The 23,715-nt window shown below is 37.5% G+C and overlaps 2 protein-coding genes across 8 annotated transcripts; one reads left to right on the top strand and one right to left on the bottom strand.

Annotated features, from left to right (window-relative positions):
- Positions 1 to 10,098: 10,098 nt before the first annotated feature.
- LOC115974909 (protein TPR3-like) lies at positions 10,099 to 20,845 on the top strand. 6 transcript variants are annotated; one of them, XM_031095471.1, is made up of 17 exons: positions 10,100 to 10,273; positions 11,914 to 12,078; positions 12,168 to 12,344; positions 12,439 to 12,552; positions 12,638 to 12,796; positions 12,997 to 13,120; positions 13,396 to 13,543; positions 13,656 to 13,765; positions 13,849 to 13,918; positions 14,024 to 14,097; positions 14,191 to 14,286; positions 14,376 to 14,471; positions 14,571 to 14,710; positions 14,808 to 15,042; positions 15,359 to 15,498; positions 17,242 to 17,361; positions 20,794 to 20,845. In XM_031095471.1, the coding sequence occupies exons 2-16, from the start codon at positions 11,942 to 11,944 to the stop codon at positions 17,312 to 17,314; spliced, it is 1,893 nt and encodes a 630-aa protein (XP_030951331.1). In that variant the 5' UTR covers positions 10,100 to 10,273; positions 11,914 to 11,941; the 3' UTR covers positions 17,315 to 17,361; positions 20,794 to 20,845. The 6 variants fall into 6 exon arrangements, with proteins under 6 accessions (XP_030951335.1, XP_030951334.1, XP_030951333.1 ...); XM_031095470.1 differs by lacking the exon at positions 20,794 to 20,845 and adding an exon at positions 17,583 to 17,651; XM_031095475.1 differs by lacking the exon at positions 15,359 to 15,498 and having other exon boundaries at positions 10,099 to 10,273.
- On the bottom strand, positions 18,423 to 22,996 carry LOC115974910 (protein MEMO1). 2 transcript variants are annotated; one of them, XM_031095476.1, is made up of 9 exons: positions 22,887 to 22,996; positions 22,614 to 22,722; positions 21,015 to 21,099; positions 20,851 to 20,919; positions 20,522 to 20,634; positions 20,207 to 20,318; positions 19,967 to 20,110; positions 19,035 to 19,209; positions 18,423 to 18,747 (listed from the first exon to the last, which is right to left on the bottom strand). In XM_031095476.1, exons 2-9 carry the CDS (start codon positions 22,663 to 22,665, stop codon positions 18,622 to 18,624), a joined length of 876 nt encoding a protein of 291 aa, XP_030951336.1. In that variant the 5' UTR covers positions 22,666 to 22,722; positions 22,887 to 22,996; the 3' UTR covers positions 18,423 to 18,621. The 2 variants fall into 2 exon arrangements, with proteins under 2 accessions (XP_030951336.1, XP_030951337.1); XM_031095477.1 differs by having other exon boundaries at positions 22,614 to 22,993.
- Between the last annotated feature and the right edge of the window lie 719 nt (positions 22,997 to 23,715).

Genomic DNA, 23,715 nt, shown 5'->3' with positions numbered 1-23,715 from the left:
TATGTACCTTGTCTAGGTCTGAAAGATGTATATATATATATATATATATATCTCCCTTGCTTCTAGCCGTTGTGGCTTTAGTGCTTCTTTTGTAACACCTATAGGCTCATTAATGTGGGTTTTGATGAGTTTCCAACAGTCTAATAGCTAGTTTTTAGTTGTCCGAGATATTGAATTCTCTTCTTAATGGCTTACCTTCCTTCGTCCATGAGGTTGAAGAGTGGACAATGGTGCTTGACAGGTTCGTTTAGGCAAGGAGGTTCGTTGGGCCTATCAGCTGCCCCCCCAGGTTTTGTGGTCATCATTACGTGTCATGACGATTACCAAAAGATGAAAGGTTTCTTGCTCAGATGTGACCCCTTGGGGTTCTATTCCTCATTTAATGCGTAGTGGCGGCGACGTATGCGTTGTGGCCACGTGACACGTTCTGATTGGTGGAATTTAATGCTCCACTTGTGTGTCCTTTGGGCTTCCCGCTGATTTTCAATTTTTCATGCCCAGCTCTTTTAAACTACCTTTCTTTTCTCTTTCTTCTCCACTTTTTTTCTTTTGCACCATTGTTGCTCTGTGTCTCTTCTTCTCCGAGCTCTTTTTCCTGCGTTTCTCCTTTCTAGGATTATTCCTTTGGGGTACAATTTCTTCCTGCTTTCTTTATTCTTTGTAGCGAAGATTATTTGTTAAAGTTACTGGGTTTTTTCTTTTTCATTTTAGGACTTGGAGTTTTGCCCCCCTTTTCCCTTCTTTTGGGTTCCATGGTTGATAGCTCTGAGGTTAGGAGACTCTGCCCTTCCATTTCATTTTTCTTTGCACGTTTAGGGGCTTCTCTAGGATTTCTCATTCTTTTTGCCCTTTGGTTGAAGATTTTGTGTTTGGGGGCAGTGGCTTAAGTTTAGTGCTAGCCGATCTGCTTCCCTTGCTTCGTCAATCAGCCAATTAGTTTGAGGATTTGGTGGGTAAGCGAAGAGTTATGTCGGAGGTGAGGTCTAGTGAGCTAGAAACAGGATTGTCGTCTAGCGACAACCCCATTGAGATGGATGAGGATACTGCAACTTTTGGCCCAAGAGAGGTTAGGGCTTTCCACACCCTCAGGAAGGTGTGTGGTCTGGGCGCTGAAACCCTTTCCAGGTTTAAGGACAAGTTCCAATTCCTCGAGAGGGTTAGGGTTCATCTTCCTCAAAAAGAGGAACGAGCTTGCCATTTTTCGCTTAGGGAAGTGTGCTTCTATGAGGCTGCTTTCTAATGCGATCTTAGGTTTCCCGTCCACCCTTTCATTATGGAGCTTCTAAGCCGATTCAATATCACTCTTGGGCAACTTATGTCATACTCGTGGAGGATTGTGATCAATTGTATGGAGATATGGATGGCCGTCACTGAAGGGGATATAATTAGGGTGGATGAGTTCACATACTTATATCATTTAAAAGAGTCAAAAAAGTATGGGTACTACAAACTCGTGCCCTGGGTCAGGAAGGTTAGGATCATCACCGATCTGCTATCGTCCTCCTGATATTGGAAATTGAGGTTCTTTTTTGTGTCTGAGGATGAATGGGAGACTCCTTTCGAAGAACTCTAAGGTGACATTCCTAGGTTGCTCCGTCGTTGGAGAGCCTCGAGTCTAGGTGCGTCGTCCTTCTGCAAGTCCTTTTTCCTTCTTCTTTTTTCTTGGTTTGTTGCTAATCTTTCTGTTTATTGTGTCTACGTAGTTAAAAAGCGAAAACTTAAGAGCAGGTACAAGAGGCACATAGAAGCAGCTACTGATATGCCAAGATGATCGATGACTTTGACGATTTGGTTGATCCGAGAACCTTGTCTCGTCACTGCCTGGGTCTAGAGCCTTCCTCCTACGTCCTGCACGCCATTGAGATTGAAGAGAAGAGTAAGTGTTCATTTGGTTCGTCACTGAATTGAATTTTCTTCTTTCTTCTTTTTTTTTTACAAGTGTTTCTCTTTTGCAGAGATGACGACAAAGTTCAACTAGGAGATGTATGCCAAGATGAGGGCTAAGAAAAATAAGCCTCTCTTTAACCTTGGGAAGAGGGTGGTGAGAGTCGTGGAGAAAAGGACTCTCGTTACTCCAGTTATCTTTGCCCTGAAGCAATGAGGACCGCGTCTCCTGCCACCTCGGTGGAAGAAATTACTCCCCGCCCAAAGAAGCAACGTGTAGTAGATAAGGGCAAAGAAAAGGCCGACTCACGCTCGTCAAGCGTGTGGGACGATGCTGGCCTAGCACGGATAAGGGTGCAGGATGCCTTCACTACTGAGGAGCTCAAGGTCCTATCTAGCATGCCTTCCAACGAGATCATGGGTCGTCACATCCACAAGCTCATCTAGGTAATGTACTTGTACAATTCACCTTCCCCTTTCACTTCTTCTTCTTCTTCTTCTTCTTCTTCTTCTTCTTCTTTTTTTGCATGGGTCTGAAAGTTGGATCTTTTTTTTCAGGTACTGAGAGAAACCATCCACATTACGTCAGAGTACCTAAGCCAGGAGGCGAAGACCACATCAGCAAAGTCTAAGGTGGAGGTTTTGGAGGTAGAGAATTCGAAGCTGAGGAAGGACCTCATCTTTGCCATGGACAACGCAACCACTGCCAAGGAAAAGGCAAAGATTCTGGCTGACGACCTGAGGGTTGAAAGGTAGCTGACCCTAGAGAAAGACGAACAAATCCAAGCTGCAAAAGAGAGAGTGAAGACTATTGCGGCTAAGTCCGTCGAAGCCTTTTAGCAGACTGATGAGTACAACACTATGCTCTTCAGCTGGTACTACAAGAGCTTCGAGCTCCTGTGGCGGTACCTCGTCAAGCACCCTACTAGTGTGGACTTTTCTAGAGCCTACTCTACTGGTGGCAACGAGGCTGCTGCTTGAATCTGTCCAACAGATACATACATGTTTTTCCTTCTTCTTCCTTGTTGTTTTTTTTTTTTTTTTAGGTGCCTAGTGTGTTTTTGGGCTTTTTGTTCTAACTTCAAAACAATGTTCTTTGCCTACTGTTTTTTGGGCTTTTAATTTTTCTATGGACAAGATGTGTTTATGCTAGTGCTTATTTTCATACCTTTGATGGTTACTTTCCTGTTATGTTTGATGTGTGACTTGTGCCAAAATCTTTGTTTGCTTACCCCCATCTATGGGTACTTAGTCATTTTTTAGGTGACTTACATCTTGCTGAGGGATTTTGCCACTTAGACTTCATCGACAACTTACATTCGACTAGCGGAATCTTGTCACTTAGTCATTTTTAGGTGACTTACATCCTACTTAGGGATTTTGTCATTTGGCCTCGTTAGTGATTTACATCCGTCTAGGCGGAATCTTATCACTTAGCTGTTTTTTAAATGACTTACATCCAGTTAAGGAATAAGGAATTTTTTTCATTTGGCTTCATCAGTGATTTACATCCGTCTGAGTGGAATCTTATCACTTAGCCATTTTTTAGGTGACTTAAATCCAGTTAAGGAATTTTGTCATTTGGCTTCGTCAGTGATTTACATCCGTCTAGGCGGAATCTTATTACTTAACCGTTTTTTAGGTAACTTATATCTAGTTAAGGAATAAGGAATTTTGTCATTTGGCTTCATCAGTGATTTACATCCATCTAGACAGAATCTTATCACTTAGCATTTTTTAGGTGACTTACACCCAGTTAAGGAATTTTGTCATTTGGCTTCATCAGTGATTTACATCCGTCTAGGCAGAATCTTATCACTTAGCCATTTTTTAGGTGACTTACATCCAACTAAGTAATTTTGTCATTTGGCTTTGTCAGTGATTTACATCCATCTAGACGGAATCTTATCACTTAGCCGTTTTTTAGGTGACTTACATCTAGTTAAGGAATTTTTTCATTTGGCTTCATTAGTGATTTACATCTGTCTAAGCGGAATCTTATCACTTAGCCGGTTTTTTTTTTTTTTTTTAATTCTAGTCTTGCATACAGTATGTTGGAATGTTGGCTAAATAGCACTTTTATTGCTTTATTTCAAATGCGAATACAATCGTATGTTACATTTATTGATGATACTTCTTCAAATGCTCAATGTTCCATGGACGTGGCAGTTTCTTTCTGTCCATAGTCTCTAGGTGATAGCTGCCTTGTCTTGAGTAGTGGATGACCTTGTAGGGTCTTTCCCAGGTTGGACCAAGCTTCCCTTGGGTTGGATCTTTAGTATCTGGCATGACTTTGCGTAGGACAAGATCCCCTACGTTGAGTCTTCTGAGCTTCACCCTCTTGTTGTAATACTTGGCCATCTTCTGCTAGTATTTTATCATCTTCTGGGATGCTCCGTCTCTTACTTCTTCCAGGCAATCTAGGCTAACTCTCAATTAATCATCATTAATGTTCTCTTCACTAAAGACTTCTTTTCTTATGCTGGTTACTCCTACTTCAACTGGAATTACCACCTCAGTGCCATAGGTGAGCCTAAAGGGGGTTTCTCCTGTCAGGGTCCTAGCCACGGTTCTGTATGCCCATAAGACATTAGGCAATTCCTCTGGCCAAGCACCCTTGGCTTCCTCTAACCGAGCTTTAACGATCTTTAACAGAGTCAGGTTCGTCACTTCCGTCTGTCCATTGGCTTATGGATGTCCCAGAGATGAGATTTGGTTCTTGATTCCCAATCCCAAGCAAAAGTCTTTAAAGTCTTGGTTGTCGAATTGTCATCCGTTGTCCAATATGATCATCCGTGGTATCCCGAATCTGCAAATTATGTTCTTCCACATGAAGTTCTGGATCTTTGCCTCCGTGATGGTTGGTAGTGCTTCTGCTTCAACCCACTTTGTAAAGTAATCAATAACTACCAGTAAAAATTTTACCAATCTCTTACCTTAGGGTAGTGGGCCCATAATGTTGATTCCCCACTGGGCAAATGGCCATGGGGAGGTTATTGGCGTCAACCTCTCCGTTGGGATACGCTGAACATTTCCAAACCTTTGGCACTTGTCGCAACGCTCGACGAACTCTTTTGCATCCCTCTGCATAGCAGGCCAAAAGTAACCTGTTCTGATGATCTTACTTACCAGGGATCTTGGGCCTATATGGTCTTTACATATTCCTTCATGGATATCCTCCAAGATGTACTTAGCCTCACTTTCGCCGACGCACTTTAGGTAGGGCATGGAGAAGCCTCTTTTGTATAGGGCATCGTTCAAGATAGTGAACCTGGTTGCTCTCTTCCTAACTTTCCTGGCCTCCTTGACGTCCTGTGAAAGTCGTCCATCTTGAAGAAAAGATAGAATTAGGGTCATCCAGCTGCTTTCACTCTGAATTACGAAGGTGTGGATCTCTTCAATATTGGGACGCTTGTGGACTTCCATCTTCAAATATGGGCATCGATCCTGCTTCTGATGATGCCTACTTCGTTATCTCGTCTGCCCCCATATTATGGCTCTTGGAGACCCATATGAACTCTGCCCAATCAAATTCTCGAGCTAGATGCCACGTTAGCCTCAGGTATTTCTGTATCCTCTCCTCCTTTGCCTCGTACTCTTCCTTTATTTGTCCCACGACCAGCTTTGAATCACTCTATAGAAGCAAGTTTTTAGCACCCAAAGCCTTTTTGACCCTTAGTCCCGTCAGTATTGCTTCGTACTCAGCTTCATTATTGGTGGCAGTGAACATTAACTGCACTCCATACTTGAGCATATCTCCTTCTAGGTGATGATAACAACCCCTACTCTGCCCTTCTTTTAGGCTGACGACCCGTTAGTCTGGATCGTCTATCTCTCTACTTCGTCTGGTGCCTCGTCTTCATCCGAGATTGTGAACTCGGCAATAAAGTCTGCTAGCGCCTGCGCTTTGATAACTGTTCTGGGGTGGTACTCAATGCCGAACTGGCAAAGTTCAATTGCCCATTGGACCATTCTACCTACAGCCTCAAGCTTGTTCATTGACCTTTTTACGGGTTGATCCATCATCACCAGGATAGGATTCGCCTGGAAGTATGGGGCAACTTTCGTGAAGCTACAATCAAGGCTAATGCAATCTTCTCGATCCGTGGGTACTTGGCTTCAGCTTATTGGAATGTTTGACTAACATAGTAGACCGAAAGTTGTGTTTTATTCTCTTCCCAAATTAAGGCTGCACTCACGGTTGTGACCAATACTGCTAAGTATAAATATAGGTCTTCCCTTTCTTTTGATGGGCTTAGGAGGTGTGGATTTCTCAAGTAGTGTTTAAGCTCCTAGAAGGCCTTTTCACACTCCTTCATCTAGGTGAAGGCTTGCTTCAGAGTTTTGAAAAAGGGCAGGCATTTGTCAATTGCCTTAGAGACAAACCTGTTGAGTGCTGCTATCCTTCTTGTTAGTTTCTGGACTTCTTTCACCGTCTTGGGTGATGCCATCTCCAATATAGCTCGAACCTTTTCTGGGTTTGCTTCTATCCCCCTCTAGGACACCATGAACCCTAAGAACTTCCCAGATGCTACCCCGAAGATGCACTTGCTGGAGCTCAACTTCATCTGGTATTGCCTAAGAGTGGTGAATGTCTCTTCGAGGTCGTCCAGGTGTGCAGATTCTTCCTTGCTCTTGACAAGCATGTCATCTACATACATCTCCATGTTTCTCCTAATTTGCTTGCTAAACATCCTATTTACTAACCTCCGGTAGGTTGTTCTTGCATTTTTTAGTCCGAAAGACATTACCTTGTAGTAGTAAAGTCTTTGGCTTGTGATGAAGGTGTTCTTCTCCTGGTCTTCCTCTGACATCTTGATCTAGTTGTATCCTGAGATCGCGTCCATGAATGTAAAGAGCTTGTTTCCTGCCGTGGAATCCACCAGCTGATCTATTCTTGGCAGGGGGAAACTATCTTTCGGGCAAGCCTTGTTTAGGTCCATGAAGTCTACACGCATCCTCCATTTCCCATTTGCCTTCTTCACCAGGACGACGTTGGCCAACCAATCCAAATAATAGACCTCACGAATGAAGTCCGTTTCCAGCAATTTGTTTACTCCGTCCATGATTGCTTGGTTTTGTTCAGGAACAAAGACTCATTACGTCTGCTAGACGGGTTTCTTCTCAAGATCTACATTCAGCTAGTGTTGGATGACCTCTGTGAAAATTCTGGGCATATCCTTGTGACTCCATGCGAAAACGTCCAAGTTGCCCTTCAGGAATTGGACTAGTTTTTTCTTCATCTCTTTGCTCAGAGTCGTCCTTATCCTTGTAGTCTTCGCCTACCAGCTCCAAGGTTTCCTGGGCTTCCACCTTCTCTTCCTCTTTCTCCTCAATCATCCACGTATGGTTCTCCTTTGCAGCTAATACTGGTTAGTAGCATTCTCTAGCCAGTACTTGATCTCCCTTGACTTCGCCTACTCCTTCCTCTGTCGGGAACTTTACCTTCAGGCAATAGGTGGACGTGGCCGCTTTCCAGCAGTTAAGCATAGGCCTTTCAATTATCACGTTGTGAGGAGGGACAGTCTATCACCAGGAAGTCAAGCTGGTGAGTCAATTATCGGGGGTAAGATCCCACCGTGACCGTCAATGTCATTATGCCATTGGGATACACTCTATCTCCACTGAAGCTAAAAAGGGGAGACTCAAAAGGCCGCAATCTTTCGAGATTCACCTTCAGTTGTTGAAAAGTAGAGAGATAGATGATGTCTGCAGAGCTACCGTTGTTTATGAGGATTCTCCTGGTGTTGAACCTTTCTATCATGAGCATTATAACTAGGGGGTCATCATGCAGTTGCTTTACCCCTCTGGCATTTTCTTCTGAAAATAGGATGTCCTTATCCGTCCTCCTTTCCTTCAGGGGTGGTATCCTATGGATGTTGTTTACCTACCTTGTTGTAACTTCTTAAGAGATCTTAACGAACCACCTGTGGATGGTCCTCCTGTGATCGTCTTTATCTCCCCTATCGCACTCTGTGGACAATGGGACATGTGGTCCTCGTCCCTCGGAACAGCTTCGTGCTTGTCCTTGTTATCACTTCTGGATCTGCTGGAGTCCCCTTTCTTCACAAATTTTTGCAACTTCCCTTTCCAAATGAGCTCCTCTATCTGCTCCTTCAGGTCTCTGCAATCTTCTGTGTAATGGTCGTGATCCTTGTGGAAACAGCAGTACTTCTTCTTGTCGCATACATTAGGTGATGAGTGCAACAGTCTTGGCCATTTAGGGTAATGTTCGTCTTTAATCTGCGTCAAAATTTTGTCAACAGGCATAATTAAAGGGGTAAATTTTACCGTCCGAGGGGTTTTATCGTCTCTTCGCTTGTTCCCATCAGTGCCTTAATGATCTCCCCTTTCTCTTTTTCGTCCCTTCCAATCTTCTCCCTTTCCTTTCCTTTCCCTGTGCTTCTCTTCGTCCCTGATTGCTGCTAGGGCATTTTCAACGTTCATATACTTCTGTGCTTTTAGGAGCATTTTCACCATCGACCAAGGAGGGCTCTTTGCGAGTGCGACCACGAACTCTTTGGAAAATCTGGCTTTAAAGGTCGTCAACTGCACCCTGTCATCTGTTTTATCTACCTCTAAGGTTTCCCTAGTGAAATGCTTCACATATGATCTCAGGGTCTCCTTCTCCCTTTGCCTGATGGTGAGCAGGCGAATAGGTGTTCTACTGGCCTTTTCGAGTGTTGTCCACCTACGAAATGGCGTAAAAAAGAGTTGTCCAACTACTTGAAGTTTTCGATGGATGACGTTGGTAGCTTGGTGAACCACTCCCATTCTGCTCCTTTGAGAGTGGTGGGGAAGGAATGGCATAGTATCTCGTTATGGGGCTGTTAAAGACCTAAAGTTGTCTTGAAGGTGTTGAGGTGGTCCAAAGGGTCTTTCAGACCGTTGAACGACTCGAGCTGTGTGAGACGAAACTTCGAAGGCACTGGGCATTCTAGGACTACTATTGTGAACGGCAAGTCTATCCTCCTGACCATCCTGTCTAAGCTCTGAACTGTTTTTTCTCTTATTACACTTCTCAGCTCGTCCATATCCCTTGTCATTTCCCTAAGGAGGTCTGAGTTCGCTCCCTGAGGAGTAGATGGTTATCGGTGGTCACTCCTTCTTTGGTTGTTTGCATCGTCATGCTGGTTAGTCCTAGAACGATTATCTTGTTGAAGCTGCAACCTCATCTCCTAGTTTTGTCTCGTAAGCTCCTCCACACTGGTTGTGAGTGTTTGGATTTGCAGGGCTAATGCTGCAGAATCTTAAGGTGTGCTAAACTCCATTTGAACTCTAGAGTTGAATGGAACTACGCTCTCGAACCTAAGTACGAAAATGTCGTCCCCACAGATGGCGCCAAACTGAAGATGCTATGATCGTCAGTCGAGTAGGTTCATCCAGATAGGTTAGCACGTACTTCATCTCTGTACCTGCAAGGTTGTGAAAGGAATCCTCTTTGAGTGGTCACGGGTGTGGTGCCGGCCACGGAATCTCCGATGATAAAGTCAATGAATGGAAGCTAAGAGAGATTTTGAGAATTAGGAAATATCAGTGCTACCGTGTGTATATATAAAAAAAAATGTACCTTATCTAGTTCTAAAAGGTGTGTATATATATATATATATATCTCCCTTGCTTCTTGCCGTTGTGGCTTTTATTATGATTATAGTGCTTCTTTTGTAACGTCTCTAGGCTCATTAATATGGGTTTTGATGAGGTTCCAACGATCTGACAGCTAGTTTGTAGCTGTCCGAGATATTGAATTCTCTTCTTAATGGTTTACCTTCCTTCGTCCACGAGGTTGAAGAGTAGACGATGGTGCTTGACGGGTTTGTCTAGGCAAGGAGGTTCGTTGGACCTATCAATGTCCATTCTCTTCCATAAATAGAGAAATTTTAGTGTCACAAAAAAATCACAACTTTTGCTAGCATTTATCTCATAAATAAATGTTGATAATTCGCTTAAATTTAGTGATTTGTGACAAAAATTGTGATTTTTTTTTTTTTTTTTTGGGGGGTGGTAAGCACTATCATTTCTCCCATAAAATATATATATATATATAAAATGTTGATAACTTGCTTAAATTTCCACTTGATAGGGGACCCGCTGCTGTGGACCGCATCTGATTTAAATATAAGCAGCACGACTTATCAAATTACGATAGCTTATATATATATAAGCAAAAGTACTTATGTAATAATCTTCTTGTCAATAATATTATAAGTACAACCGCCAAGTCCCAAGTCCCAACCCAAACTAAAAACAAACTAACAAACAAAGAAAAGAAAAAAGTTTCGCGCTCTCAAAGCTGGCAGTTAAATCTACAAGCTTTCAATCTTTTTTTCTGTGCTCTTAAAATCGCTTGATTTTGATCACTCAGAAATTTTTTCTTGATTTCTTCCAGGTATGCTTTCAGAAGCCAAATTTGCTTTTGTTTGCTTCTTTCTTTGGTTTTGCTCAATACCCATCATTTGTTTGCTACAAGTTCACTGTTAGTTTATCAGAATCATGATTTCTTGATTAATTCACTAACATTTTTTGTTTTAAAGTTTTTTGAGTTCTGCAAGTTGTTTCTTGATGTTTTTGTCACTTGTTTGAACTTTTTCTTGAATGAATTCGGTGCTAGTTATGGCCAAGAAGGTTCATTTACAATTGTTGATCAGATACCAACCCTTTGTGGTTTTGTTTTGATTGCATTTAGCCTAGTAAAATAATCTGAGGCTTTGTTCTCAGAAAGTCATAACTTTTATTAGTAAGTACAGGTGAACACAATTAGTGCTAGAGCATTGCACTAACATTTTTATCTCAATTATTTAGTTGTGCTTTCAGATTCAGAAGCCAAATTTGCCTTTTTCTTTCTTTCTTTCTTTCTTTGATTTTGTTTAATAACCATCATTTGTTTGCTACAAGTTCGCTCTTAGTTCATCAGAATCCTGATTTCTTGATTGTTTCATTTGCATTTTCTTGATTTTTGCTCACTTTGCTTGAACTTTTTCTTGAATGAATTCGGTGTTAGTTATGGCCAAGAAGGTTCATTTTCAATTGATGAAGACACCAACCCCTTGTTTGATTGCATTAAGCCTAGTAAAATAGTCTCAGGCTTTGGGGTTTTTATTTTTGTTGTGGTTTTGTTCTCAGAAAGTCATAACTTTTATCAGTAAGTACTGGTGAACACAATTGGTGTTAGAGCATTGCACTAACATTTAGTTTATTTAGTTGTTCTTTTAGACAATAATAGGTCTTGAATGTCTTTATTTGATAGTAATCTCAAAGGGTTAATTTTGGCTGGTTTTGGTTTATGCATGAATGCATAACCAAGAACCATATACCCAGTTTAGTTTCTGAAAAAACGAAGGAAAAGAAAGATATTGACCACCCTTTTTGAAGTAATAATGAAAACAACTCTTTTTGAAGTGAAAATCTTTACATGCGCCAATTGACAACCCTTCCACAAAAAACCAAATCGAGAAAGATATTCATATTCTTTTGAAAAAAATCCTGTATGGTTCAAAACCACAATATGATCAACTTAGCTGTTTCGAAAAAGTATCTTTCAAATCTGCAATTATTCTAGTGATGATACTAATGTAGAGATGTGTTTAGAAATTAAGACAGTCCCTAAATTTTCTACGTGCTCTAGAAAGAATTGAATCCTTTGTTTGGTGACCAAAAAAATGAAGGATAAAAGTGAAAAATGTATACAGTATGGATCTTTTGCCTTTTGTTGTTTGTTTTCTGATCAAAGACTTGAATTGTTAATTATTTTATTTCCCATGTTTCTACAGCCAAACCGTGACTAACATTTTGTTCTTTTTATAGATAATTGATCCCAAATAAGATAAAACCTTAACAGAGGGCTCTGTTTGAATCAGATTGAATATTTTTTACTTTAATTGGTTCATTATTTGTGCTTTTTGCTAAGGAAGTAGCGGAAAAAGAATTCCTTTCTCTTTTGCTTTTTCATCTTTCTGCTTTTTACCTTAAATTTTTTAAGCACCATAATGGAGCCAGATTTTACTTTTTAAAGACATGGTGTTCAAACAGATTTGTACTTTATTTGTGGAAATCACCTATGGATTCATTTGGTGGTACTTGGAGGTTTTTGAGGCAAAAAATGGGCTTTCTGGGAATGTCTACACTAAATGAAGAGCTTGTCTTCTTAGTCTTGCAGTTTTTGAAAGAGCGAGGTTATAATGAAACTGCACATACGTATGCTCTCTCTCTCTCTCTCACATGCACACAACTGTGTTCACACCCCCATCAAAAACTCAGTAAATTCTTTGTTGTTTAATGTATAGACTTGAGCGTGAAAGTGGATTTTACTTCGACATGAAATATTTGGAGGATATGGTGCTTAGGGGGAAATGGGATGAGACTGAGATGTATCTTTCTGGTTTCACACATTTCAGCTGCAATACTATCTCCAATGTTTGTTTATGGATCAGGGCGCAGGAATATTTTGAGGCAATTGAAAAGTAAGCTTGACATATTCATCCCCCTTTTTTTTTGGTTCTTATATTCTATGTTTGGAAGCTTGTGTCTACATGAAGTTTGTTGATTCTTTTACAGCAATGATAGTGACAAGGCTTCAGGTATCCTCATGAACAATTTGAAGGTTCTTGCCTCACATCGTAAGGGCCTGTTCGAGTCAATGGAACAACTTTTTAAATCTGAAAATAAAAAGTATGACTTAATCACTAGCATTGATTTTAGATTTGGTGACTATAGATGCTCAGATGAGTTTTATCTCATTGTGCGGCTATGACAGGGAACATATATTGTATTCTCAATATAAGGGTACAGAGGTTGGAAGGACACTGACGATGGATCATGTCAAGAAAGATATTGGGGCAGATTCTCTTCTCAGTGGCAAACTGAAGTTTCCTATCAACCAAAGTAACAGGTTATCCAATCTCATTATACAAAGGTAATATTTACTAATACATTTTTTTAAAATTTTATATGGGGGAAAAATGGAAATTGGATTAAAATTTAAAAGTGACTTATTTTTATAGATAATTTGGATAGACCTGTTCAGCTTCTTGGATACCTGAATGCTCTTCATAACTTATTTTTATAGTTTATGGTTCATTGAGAGAGAACTGATTTTAGTATGTGAATTAACAGCTGGAAATGGCAGCATCGACACTGTATACATCCAAATCCAATTATAAATACCCTTTTTGTGGATCATGTTTGTCAACCACAATACAACTTGTCAATCGCCCAACCAGCTGTGAAGAAATCAATTGTAAGATCTGTACAGAAAGCTGAAATTTTTCCCTAAGTATTCCTCATTTATTACTGCTAGATTCTTGTACAGTTCTGACCAGAACAGCTGGATTTTCTTTATAGTCTTTTTGTTCTTCTAAGAATACTCAAAAATTTTATATTTTAGTCTTTTTAAAGCCACACACACACACACACACATATATATACAGGATTGAACTCTTGCATTTTGCTTCTGGATGAGGTTTGAACACTGAGATGTGACTTTTAAGTTCATATTTATATATGTTTGTGTAGGCAACATCACTTGTCACTTATCCTGGTCAAAGTCACATCTCAGTGCCCATACCAGATGACATTCCCAAGACTCTTGCAAGGACACTGAACGAGGAATCATCTCCAATGAGCATGGATTTTCATCCTGTTTTGCAAACTCTTCTGCTAGGTTGACTTATACGAAATTTTATTTCCAATTGTGATACTCTGCACATATGGTGTATTTGAGCAAACTGTCTTCTAAGAAGGAATTTATTTATATGGAGTACTTGCTTTTCCAGTTGGAACATGTGCTGGAAGCATAGGGCTGTGGAATGTAAGTTCTGGGAAAAAATTGCTTTCAGTAAATTTTAAGGTTTTGGATATTGGAGCGTGCTCAACAACATTCAAGGTATGTTCCTTTCCAGACTATAATATTGTAATAGCAAATTGTTATCATGATCTAAAATCTGAATTGATGTCAACTATATTTAGGAAGCTCTACTGGAAAATCCACTCGTTTCTGTCAATCGTATCATGTGGAGTCCTGATGGTTTGTTCTTTGGTAAGTGCATGGATGTTGGAATGCTCCAGTGGTACTGACAGCCACTGATTTTTTTTTTTTTTCCTTTTTGATGATTTCAAGTATCATTACTGTTTGTTTGATCAGGGGTTGCATATTCAAAGCATATTCTGCAAGTATTTTCTTATTCTGGTGGACATAAAGTGTGGCTGAAATTGGAGGTTATTTTATAACAAAAAAGAAAAGTGGTCTACTCATGAGCTACTTGGTTTAAATATTTATTTTAAATATAATACATAATTTTCCTCTTTCAGACTGATGCTCATGTTGGTAACGTAAATGATCTCGCATTCACTGTCCATCACAGGCAACTGTTGGTCATAACCTGTGGAAGTGACAATAAAACTAAGGTTGGTTCATTATGCCAGATTATATATATATATATATATATACTTATATCTTATAGAGAGACTGATATGTTCATTACTATCTGTGTAAGGTGTGGGATGTGCATGATGGTACCAATGTTTTTACTATTGGTGATCATGGTGCTGCTGTGTATTCTGTCTGTCCTCATACCAAGAAAGTTTTTCATGTAAGGTTTTACTGATTGTGGTAAAATAATTTTTTTTTTTTAAATGTACTTTTGGTTTCTTGCCAATTATGCAACTCTGATTGTGCTTTAATGCCTTAGTATGTCTTCTCAACATTCGTGGATGGCAAAATGAAGGGATGGCTATATGATAATAATAATAATTTTGTGATAGCTGTATTTGATTATGATACGCCTGGTCTTGGATGCACAAAACTGGCTTACAGTACTGATGGTCAAAGGTTTGATCTGTTAGAGTTGCCCTTTCACTGAACTATTTTGTGTCCAATTCATATTTTTAGGGGAAATTAATGTTGCTGTCATGGAATACTTTGCTAGGTTGTTTTCATGTGGGACCAATATAAATGGACAGTCCTTCCTTGTTGAATGGGATGAAAGTGAAGGAACGATAAAGAGAACTTACCAAGGACTTACTCAAAATTCCTTTTCTGTTGTGCATTTCGATACAACCAAGAACCAGTTTTTAGCAGCCGGGGACAATCACATTATTAAATTTTGGGATATGGACAAAGTTGAGCTTCTGGGAACTATTGATGTGGAGGGAGGCCTGCCTGTAAGTTTCTCACTAGTGTACTGAATTGATTTTTTAGATGTTAACTCATTTAAGGGACGTTGATGATGGAAGTCTTGGTTATCTGCTGTGTTTTTATAGTTAAAAGTTTTAGTGATAGTTTTAAATTATTTTTTTTTTAAATAAGTGAGTTTTGGCCCCAAGGGAGAGGGTATAAGAGATTTGAACAAGTGAACTCCACTTCTTGAGGCATGGTCCCAACCAATTGTTCTACCCCTTGGGGTTATTAAGTCTAATTAAATGTGCTAAACAAGAATACTGGTGATCTAAACTGTTCTACATCTCATCTGAGATTTAGGAAAAACCACATATTCGCTTCAACAAGGAGGGAACATTATTGGCTATTTCTGCAAATGAAAACAGAATCAAGATCTTGGCAACAGATTGTGGTCTTCAGTTGTTGCAAACTCCTGAAAATGGTGCTGGAGTGCCTCTCAGGTTCTCTTTGAAACCCCTGAAAAAATACTATACATGCCTACAATAGTATGAAAAAACTTTACTATCATGAGACTCTTTCGGTTAAGATGTTTGCTTGTTGCTCTTCAGTCTTCATAAATGAAGATTTGACAATGGCTTCTCCTTGATGAAATGTATGTCAAACTCAACATGTTTAGCTGTATCATGTTGTAGAGGATTGTGAGCAATATGATTATATGAATACTTGTCTTCTTGTCACTATATAATCTCAAAGTTTCTAGCATGTTCAGCTCCAATTCTTTCAATTTCATCTACACCCAAAGAAGTTAACATACCATGACCCATTACATAAAATTCAGCCTCTGCATTGGACTTGGTCACAACTGCCTGTTATAGTAACCTGAGGTAGATCTTTTATGACTAATAGAACCTGCCCAATTTGCATTTGTATAGAATTCTATTGATAAGTAGCCGTGATTAGAGCAACATCCATATGAGATATTGTAGACTACATCCATGTAAGATCTTTGACAAATAGATTATTTTAAATGTTGAAGAATATGATAAACAACATCCATAATTCCATATGAGATACTTAAGGCATGTATGAACTGGCTAACCACACTAACAAAATAAGCAATATTTGAGCCTGTGTGAGACAGATAAATCAATCTCCCAAGTAAGTGTTGATTTCTCTCTTTATCAACCAATACACCCTCTAGATCTTCTTATAGTGTATGATTTTGCTCTAGTGGGATATCACAGGCCTTACAGCCTAGTATTCCTATTTTTCCTATGAGATTAAGGTCATAATTCAATTGGAATATAAATAGACCTTGCTTGAACCTTGTTACTTCAATAACTAGAAAATATTTCAATTCTCCAATGTCCTTTATTTCAATTCACTAGCTCAATATCCTTTCAATCATTTACTTAGTATCATCGCCTGTTAATACTACATCATTGATATAAATAGCAAGAGCTGTCATTAACCAAATTCAACTCATCGATATATTGAATTTTGGTTTACACAAAACAAAACATGTTGGATTATAGCTTTATTGATAGAACTCAGGGCTTTACTGTAGTTTTGTGATCATGTTTGTGTGCTAGGTGAACCTTATACAAAAACTTAAATCTCATGTCCTTTAGAAATTAGGACGGTTTACTACTCTCAAGAGTGATCTAGAGAATAGAAATGTGCCCATATGTGGAGTGCATGCAAGCCATTTGTTTTCTTATAAATAAATGTACCAAGTTTGATAATGTCTATTAAATGTATGCACTCGGGAACACTATATTATTTTTCTTTTTTCTCTTTTCTTTATATATCGTATTTAAATTTTACAGTTTATTTTGTTTATCAGTTTAGAATATATTGTAAAATTATTGGTTCACATTATGAACATTTAATCCAACTTATTCCATATAATTCTTTAGTAACTAGTTTATTTGTTATCATGAAAATGTTTTTCTTAAAACACATTCCAGGTGAAAATTTTCATTTCATCATACTTCCAGCTTTTTAACTCCTAAATGTTTCATTCCCCTCCCAACTATCAAAATTATCAACAATAAAAATAATGTTAATTTTTTTGTGATATCTAGTTGCAATATTTTATTACCTTAAATTTATTATCAACTCAAATTATTGTAAGTGGTAGATCTTAACTCTTAATATGTTCCCAAATTTATCCTCTAGCCTATGTTTACAACTGACCTATGATCTTGAACCAGACACTAATCATATATTTTGATGTGCAGTTACATTGCTTACCCGCTTGCTATAGCTGCATATCCACAAAATCCAACCCAGTTATACAGTTGGCCGAGTTAAGGAGATAGGGAAAGGAAGAGAAGGAAACGTGACTAGTACTAAATTGGGTATATTCTTAGCCACCTTTCTTTCTACTCTCTTTCTTGACCAGATATTAAAACATACCTAAAGAATGTACTTGTGCAGATAAATGGACTTACATACACTTACTAGTTAGCTATGATCCCCAGATAATATACCAGCTGTGAAACCTGGGCATTTATATCTATAGATATTAAGCATTGATGAGTATGTCCATCATCTTATAGTTCTTTGCTTTCTTTCACAGATCAATTGCATGGTATTGCCTTGAGATACTTGCAGCTTAATTGTATCTGTTTTTCCTAAATAATGGACTCCTGTTATCTTTATAATATCCACTTGAAAGTACAAATATTTAAAATGGACACCTTAGTTTAAAATTTTTATTAAAAAAAATGCTAAAGGTACTATAAATTTTACTACACAAAACTTACAAACTTACTACATAAATTTTACTTATACAACTGTTTGATAGTTACAAAGACATCTACACATGAAACTCTTGATGGAATACTAGGGGCCTAATGAACTGATAGAAAACTTTTGATGGAATACTCTTTGGACCATCCACAACCATTCCTTGATCCAAGGACCAGCACCACCACCTTGGTTGTCTCAGATTCTTATCTTGCAATACCCTACTAAATACTAATCGAAAGGTTTTTTTTTTTTTTTTTTTTTTTTGTTTTTTTTTGGGTGATTGTTTATGCAGGGGCTAGAACCCCTGAGTTGAAGGTCACTAGACTTGACCGGGTACCACTTGGGCCAGTAGGCCCGGTGGTAAATACTAATCGAAGTTACAATAACGTTGATGGTACAAGCTGATTATCATAATTGAGCTACACTAGCTCCCATCATCATTTAGCTACACTAAGCTCCTATTATCATTTCCGCCCCCACCATCAGTACAACACCCCCACAACCATGACTACAAAGCACACCGTCATCATACCATCACAATCTAAAAAATCAGTCTTCTTTCATGGCAATAGCCAGAGCAAATCAAACATCATGCATGCCCCGTTATTAATTTGAGCCCGAGTGGATTGCCACCTCAATGAGAATATATAAAGAAAATAAATAAAAATAACAGTCTAACTCAATGCATCAAGTGCTACAAAAGACAGAAATCAGTAGGCAGAGTGATCCGTTATTAGTATTAAACATATAAACAGGGAAAAGAGTACCATCAATCAGCAGTTCTTGCAAGTGATTAAGTTAAATATTACAGCCAATTTAAAGAAATTAAATTTCTGAATATATAGTAAGTTGGCAACAATTAAGCTTCAAGCATCCACCTTCCCTGCTGCAGATGCATAACTTACACTACTGTCTCTCGTACTTTTGCATTGACTTGACTGTTCATAGCGTAGAAATTTGATCTTTATCTTTGTTGAGCAGTTCCTCAGCATCTGATGAATTTGATAGATAGTAAAATATTAGAATTTGTTTGTTGCAGTGAAGTGAAAGAAGTAAAACATTAATTGCAACAAATACATACAGTCAAAGAAACCATGAATATAAAACAAAGATCAAGAAAATTTACTCTTGGCTATATAGGAAAATCAGTTGAACTCTCTAACAAGATGATCAAACATTTCAGAATACCAAAAAAAAAAAAAAAAATGCCACTAAAAATGGTTCCAAGCTTCATTCATCAAACCATTTGGAAACTTCTCAAAAAAATTGATGCACTTACATGGAGGAAAACACTAATGGGATGGCGTCCACAAATGGTGTTGTCATATTCTGACAGATATTGTTTGAATGCATCTGGATCTCCTGTTTCAATTATATCCATGCCCATCCTATCCAAGGCCTCAATAGATTTGTATATGGCCCCATGTTTCTTGTCATAATGCATGTAATTGAACCTGACACAGATAGACAAGTCAAGATATGTAAAGATAATTACATGCAATTTAGCCGATGAAGCAGGCTAAAGGAAAATCAGCTCTAACTTCATGCACTTATTCATTAAGCATGTCCGTTAGATGAGAGCCACTACAATACATACCCAGAAAATAATATCTAAATAAAATGTACCCCTCTTCTGTTATCATTATTTCAAAAACCAAATCTAACATTAACTCTAACATTCATATTATAAATTAATAACACATATAATAAATGAACAACCTCACTTCAACGAGGCATTTTACAAGAGTTAAACTAATTATCTCACAAGTACAACAATGCCAATATAATGATGCAATGGTAAATCCCAGATATGAGCTACACTGGCAACAAGCATTTGAACACTTGATCGCATAAAAGAATAAGGTAAGGCTGAATTGTGAAAAAAGGTTCACACAGCTTGTTGAGTTGAGATTCTTAAATATAGTCACATTTCCTTGCAAGGCAGAGAGAGAGAGAGAGAGTGAACAAGGCCCAAGATATGTTTCTCAAAAAAAAATAATAATAATAAATAAAAAAATTGATATACACATGAAATTCATCATAAAAGTGTGTGTGTGTGTGTGTGTGTGTGTGTGTGCGTGCAGATTTATATGCATGTCTAAGGCCTAAGGGTAGCAATTCAAGAAGTAACTAAATCAAAAACATTGACTCACAAACTATCATGTAGGCTAAAGGAGCAAATATGTTAGTAAACTTGTGAACAAAACATACCGAGAACCCCAATGACAAAAATCAGAGGACACAGAGAAGAAATTATTTGGATCGTCCACATATTTGGCAAGCAACTGTCCATACAGGGCTTCATTTTCAGCATTAAGAGCACCGACCAAAATAGGTACAACTTTTACCAGGTGCCTGTGGGTATCACCTAAAGTGAGCTTCAAGAAAGAAGATTGGAAAATAGAAGTTTTAAATATATATATATATATATATATATAATGATGAATTTACCCCTCGAATACTTTAGCAAGATATGGCAAGTGCATTTCCATGCTATGTTCGGCTTCATCAACACGAATATCCATCAGTTCAAATTTTCCAGTAGCTTTTAGCTCCTCAATGACTGATAGATGACAACAAATATTCATTTCATAAAACAAAAATCATAAATGAATAACAAGAATATGATAATGAAAAGATAAAATTCAAACAAAATTGAACTATTCAAAAACTCATTAAACAAATTGTGTGTGTGTGTGTTGGCTACCAGGGGTAACCCCCCCCCCCCCCCCACCCCCCCAAATTTAAAAATGAGCATAAGAATACCTTCCAAATCAATAGGTAGGTCCCCAATGGGTGTCTTGTAAACTGTGGCTGTTGAAAGAGCACATTTTGGTGTGTAATAGTGATGAGATGGACCAAGAAGAAATACCCGAGAACTGAAACTCTAAATAACCTCATATTAGCAACTAAATCGGCAGAAAACTAATTAACCTTTTTGAATAATAATCATAGTGTATAATTAATGATTACATGATCTCTCAACTTGTTAAGATACAGGTTTTTAGACAGGTAGTGAACATTAATGTTATGTACAGCTAAAGCAAAACAATAGGAGAAAAGAGGGGAAGGGGATGAGCAAGAAGAAAGCACACATGTTTGTTGGATCAATGTTTCCAAATGCATAGGCGGCAGCTCGACCTGAATATGAGTAACCTGCGTGCCTGTGGGTCCAGTATTACAAAAAAAGTTATGAAATACAATAGGAAATGTTATTAATTTTTTATAAACACAGCATCAGAGGTCCATGATAACTTACGGAGCAATCACAGCTCGTACATCAGAAGATTTGCCCAGGCCAGATGCCCCCAGCCATCCTTCAAGCTCTTCTGCTAATTTCCTAGCTGAGAAAGGGAAAGAAATAATATCAGAAGCACTTTCCAGATCATTTATAAAAAAGTTTGATATCTTCCAGCACATACAAGAATGCATTTGTGCTCCTTTATGATGAACATGAATAACTTTCAGAACATGTGTGTAATGTAATGAATAAACTTTTAGAACATATTTAAACTTATGTAAAGGTAAATGCATGCACAAACTATTCTTCGTAGTGTAATATTTCAACATCTACTAATCTACGTTTCTGCATATGCAACAGTAGAAAAGCATTCATTTTGTCATGGTTAGCTGCTGCATACAAATTATCAAAATTATTTACACAGGATTCTTTTAAATTTCCTTTTCAAAAAAAAAAAAAATCAATAGTTGGTGGAGGGAGGATTTGAACCCTAGACATCCCGATTGAAAACACTAGAAGATGCTAGTTGAGCTTCAAGGCTCTTGGCACACAAGATTCTTTTAATGATAATATCAAGAGGTTCAGTACAATAAAGTGAAATTATCTACTGTGAGATGAAGTGTTCAACTGTAAGATAATTTTAATAGGAAATAAGCCATTGAGCTCCATCTCAAACAACACCTCATTCCCTTGTAAGAGTAAGGTGTATGGTGAGGTCGTGGGTTCAAAGCGCACCAAGCAGATGTGCAAGTTAACTAAAATAAGAAATAGAAATAAATAAACAATGGAGGCTACCACGCATTTACATATATAACACAAATTAACATTAATTGTCCTGCATTCAGTCCTATAGTTTACATCAAGGATGTTTACAGTTGAATTAGGAAAATTACATGCACCCAAAAAATATAAAATAAAAAGTAGGGAAATTTCACATTCTTATCAATAAGACAGTACTTCTAACACTAGTGTTGCAATGAATCGTTACCACTTTATGATTTCTGGGTTTCTTCCACTTAAGCTAATAGATTGCTAGGATAGGTTTCTTCAATAGCTGGAGCTCATTGTTGCTAGAATTTTAAAATACTCATGAAAAATATATTGCAATGACCTCTTTGAAAGTTTGTTAACATTAAACTGTAAAGTCAGCAGTCACAACTTGAAATTTTTGCCTGAAAAGCATGAATAGAGATAATCTTCTTTTTCACTCAAATTTTCTCGAATCAAACATAGCTTTGCAATTTCGAACCAAATCCAGACCCCTTTCAAAAACCCTCTTCAGCCAAATCAAAATTTTCCTAACAAGGCTCTCCACTCTACTAGCTCCAAGTCAAACACACCAAAAATTTTAAATAAAAAAAAAAAAAAAAAATCTTTTTTCAATAAATCAATCCCAAATTCAACGACATTACAGTATAACCCCAAAACCCAGTAGTAATCTTCCAATGCAAATAACAACATACACAAATCAAAGCACAATCAAACTAATAGACCTCTATGCATGCAAAAGAAACACAAAAGAACAAACAAACAAACAGGAGGAAAAATAAATGAAAAAAAGAGGCAACTTTTTGTGTTTGGTTTTGTTTGGGGAAGTTAATGAAAATTGGGACTTACGATTGTCAGTGTACCATGAACCAGCATGAGATGCTCTCCTCACTTTCTCCATGTTTGATGATGTCGATGAAGATGATGATTAAAAATAAAAATAAAAACAATTTGGGATCTGATGGAAAAAAAAAAATCAAAACCCTGAATTGTTATATATATATATATATATATATATATGTTGAGAGAGAATAGAATGGAATAGTAGTAGAAGTATAATTGATTGAGAAGATTGGAAGAGAGAGAGAAGTAGAAAGGGAAGGAGTGTAGAAGAAAGCCCACTTTGATTCGATTTCTGCTCAACTTGAGCAAACCCAGTGCTCTCCAACTTTTTTGTGTTTTTTCACTCTCTTTTGGGTTATTATCTCCTGCGATTATTTGCAGAGACTGGACGTTTTCCGTGTTTTTCTCTTGTCCGTTCGATTATGTTAGCTCGCCTATTATATCTCACAAATGAATAGCTCTTTTTAAAAAAAAAAAAAAGTTATAATATGATAAAGTTTAGGCACACAATAAAATCCCAAAATATTCACAACACCCTTGTTTGAGTTGTTGTGGGACAATTCATCTAAAAGAAAAAGAGTTGCGGTGGATCTCTATATTATGTTTATGGTTAATATATTATTTTGGTTTCTAATCTTTATAAAAAAATAAAAAATAAAAGTTCATCCCTAAACGTTTAAAATAAATATCATTTTTTTCCCTAAATTATTTTAAAATTCCGTTTTTTGTCCCTATTTTTGTAGCTTAAGATGAAAAAAGATTTTTCTTTTAAAATAAATTTAGGGACAAAACAAAAATTTTTGATAAAATTTAGAAACCAAAATAATATTTTATCCTATTTTTATATTTTACCTCATTTTATTTTAACTTTTGATGAGCAAACAACTTAACTTATTGTGAAAATGTCGTGAGATTTTGTTATGTCCATAAAAGAATTTTTTTTTTTTTTTTGGAGATATTGGTAGAAATATTAATATTAGTAAAAAAAATATAGGTTCAAGTATAAGGAAAAAAAATACATTATAGTATAAACTGGGAGACATCTAAACTCTTTGAGATAAAGTTACAAATTGAATGTTACCAAAATTGAGAAAAGAAATCAAATACA

This window comes from Quercus lobata, chromosome 2 (genome assembly GCF_001633185.2).
Source record: "Quercus lobata isolate SW786 chromosome 2, ValleyOak3.0 Primary Assembly, whole genome shotgun sequence".
Classification (NCBI taxonomy): Eukaryota; Viridiplantae; Streptophyta; class Magnoliopsida; order Fagales; family Fagaceae; genus Quercus; species Quercus lobata.
This window is presented reverse-complemented; position numbering and strand designations above follow the sequence as displayed.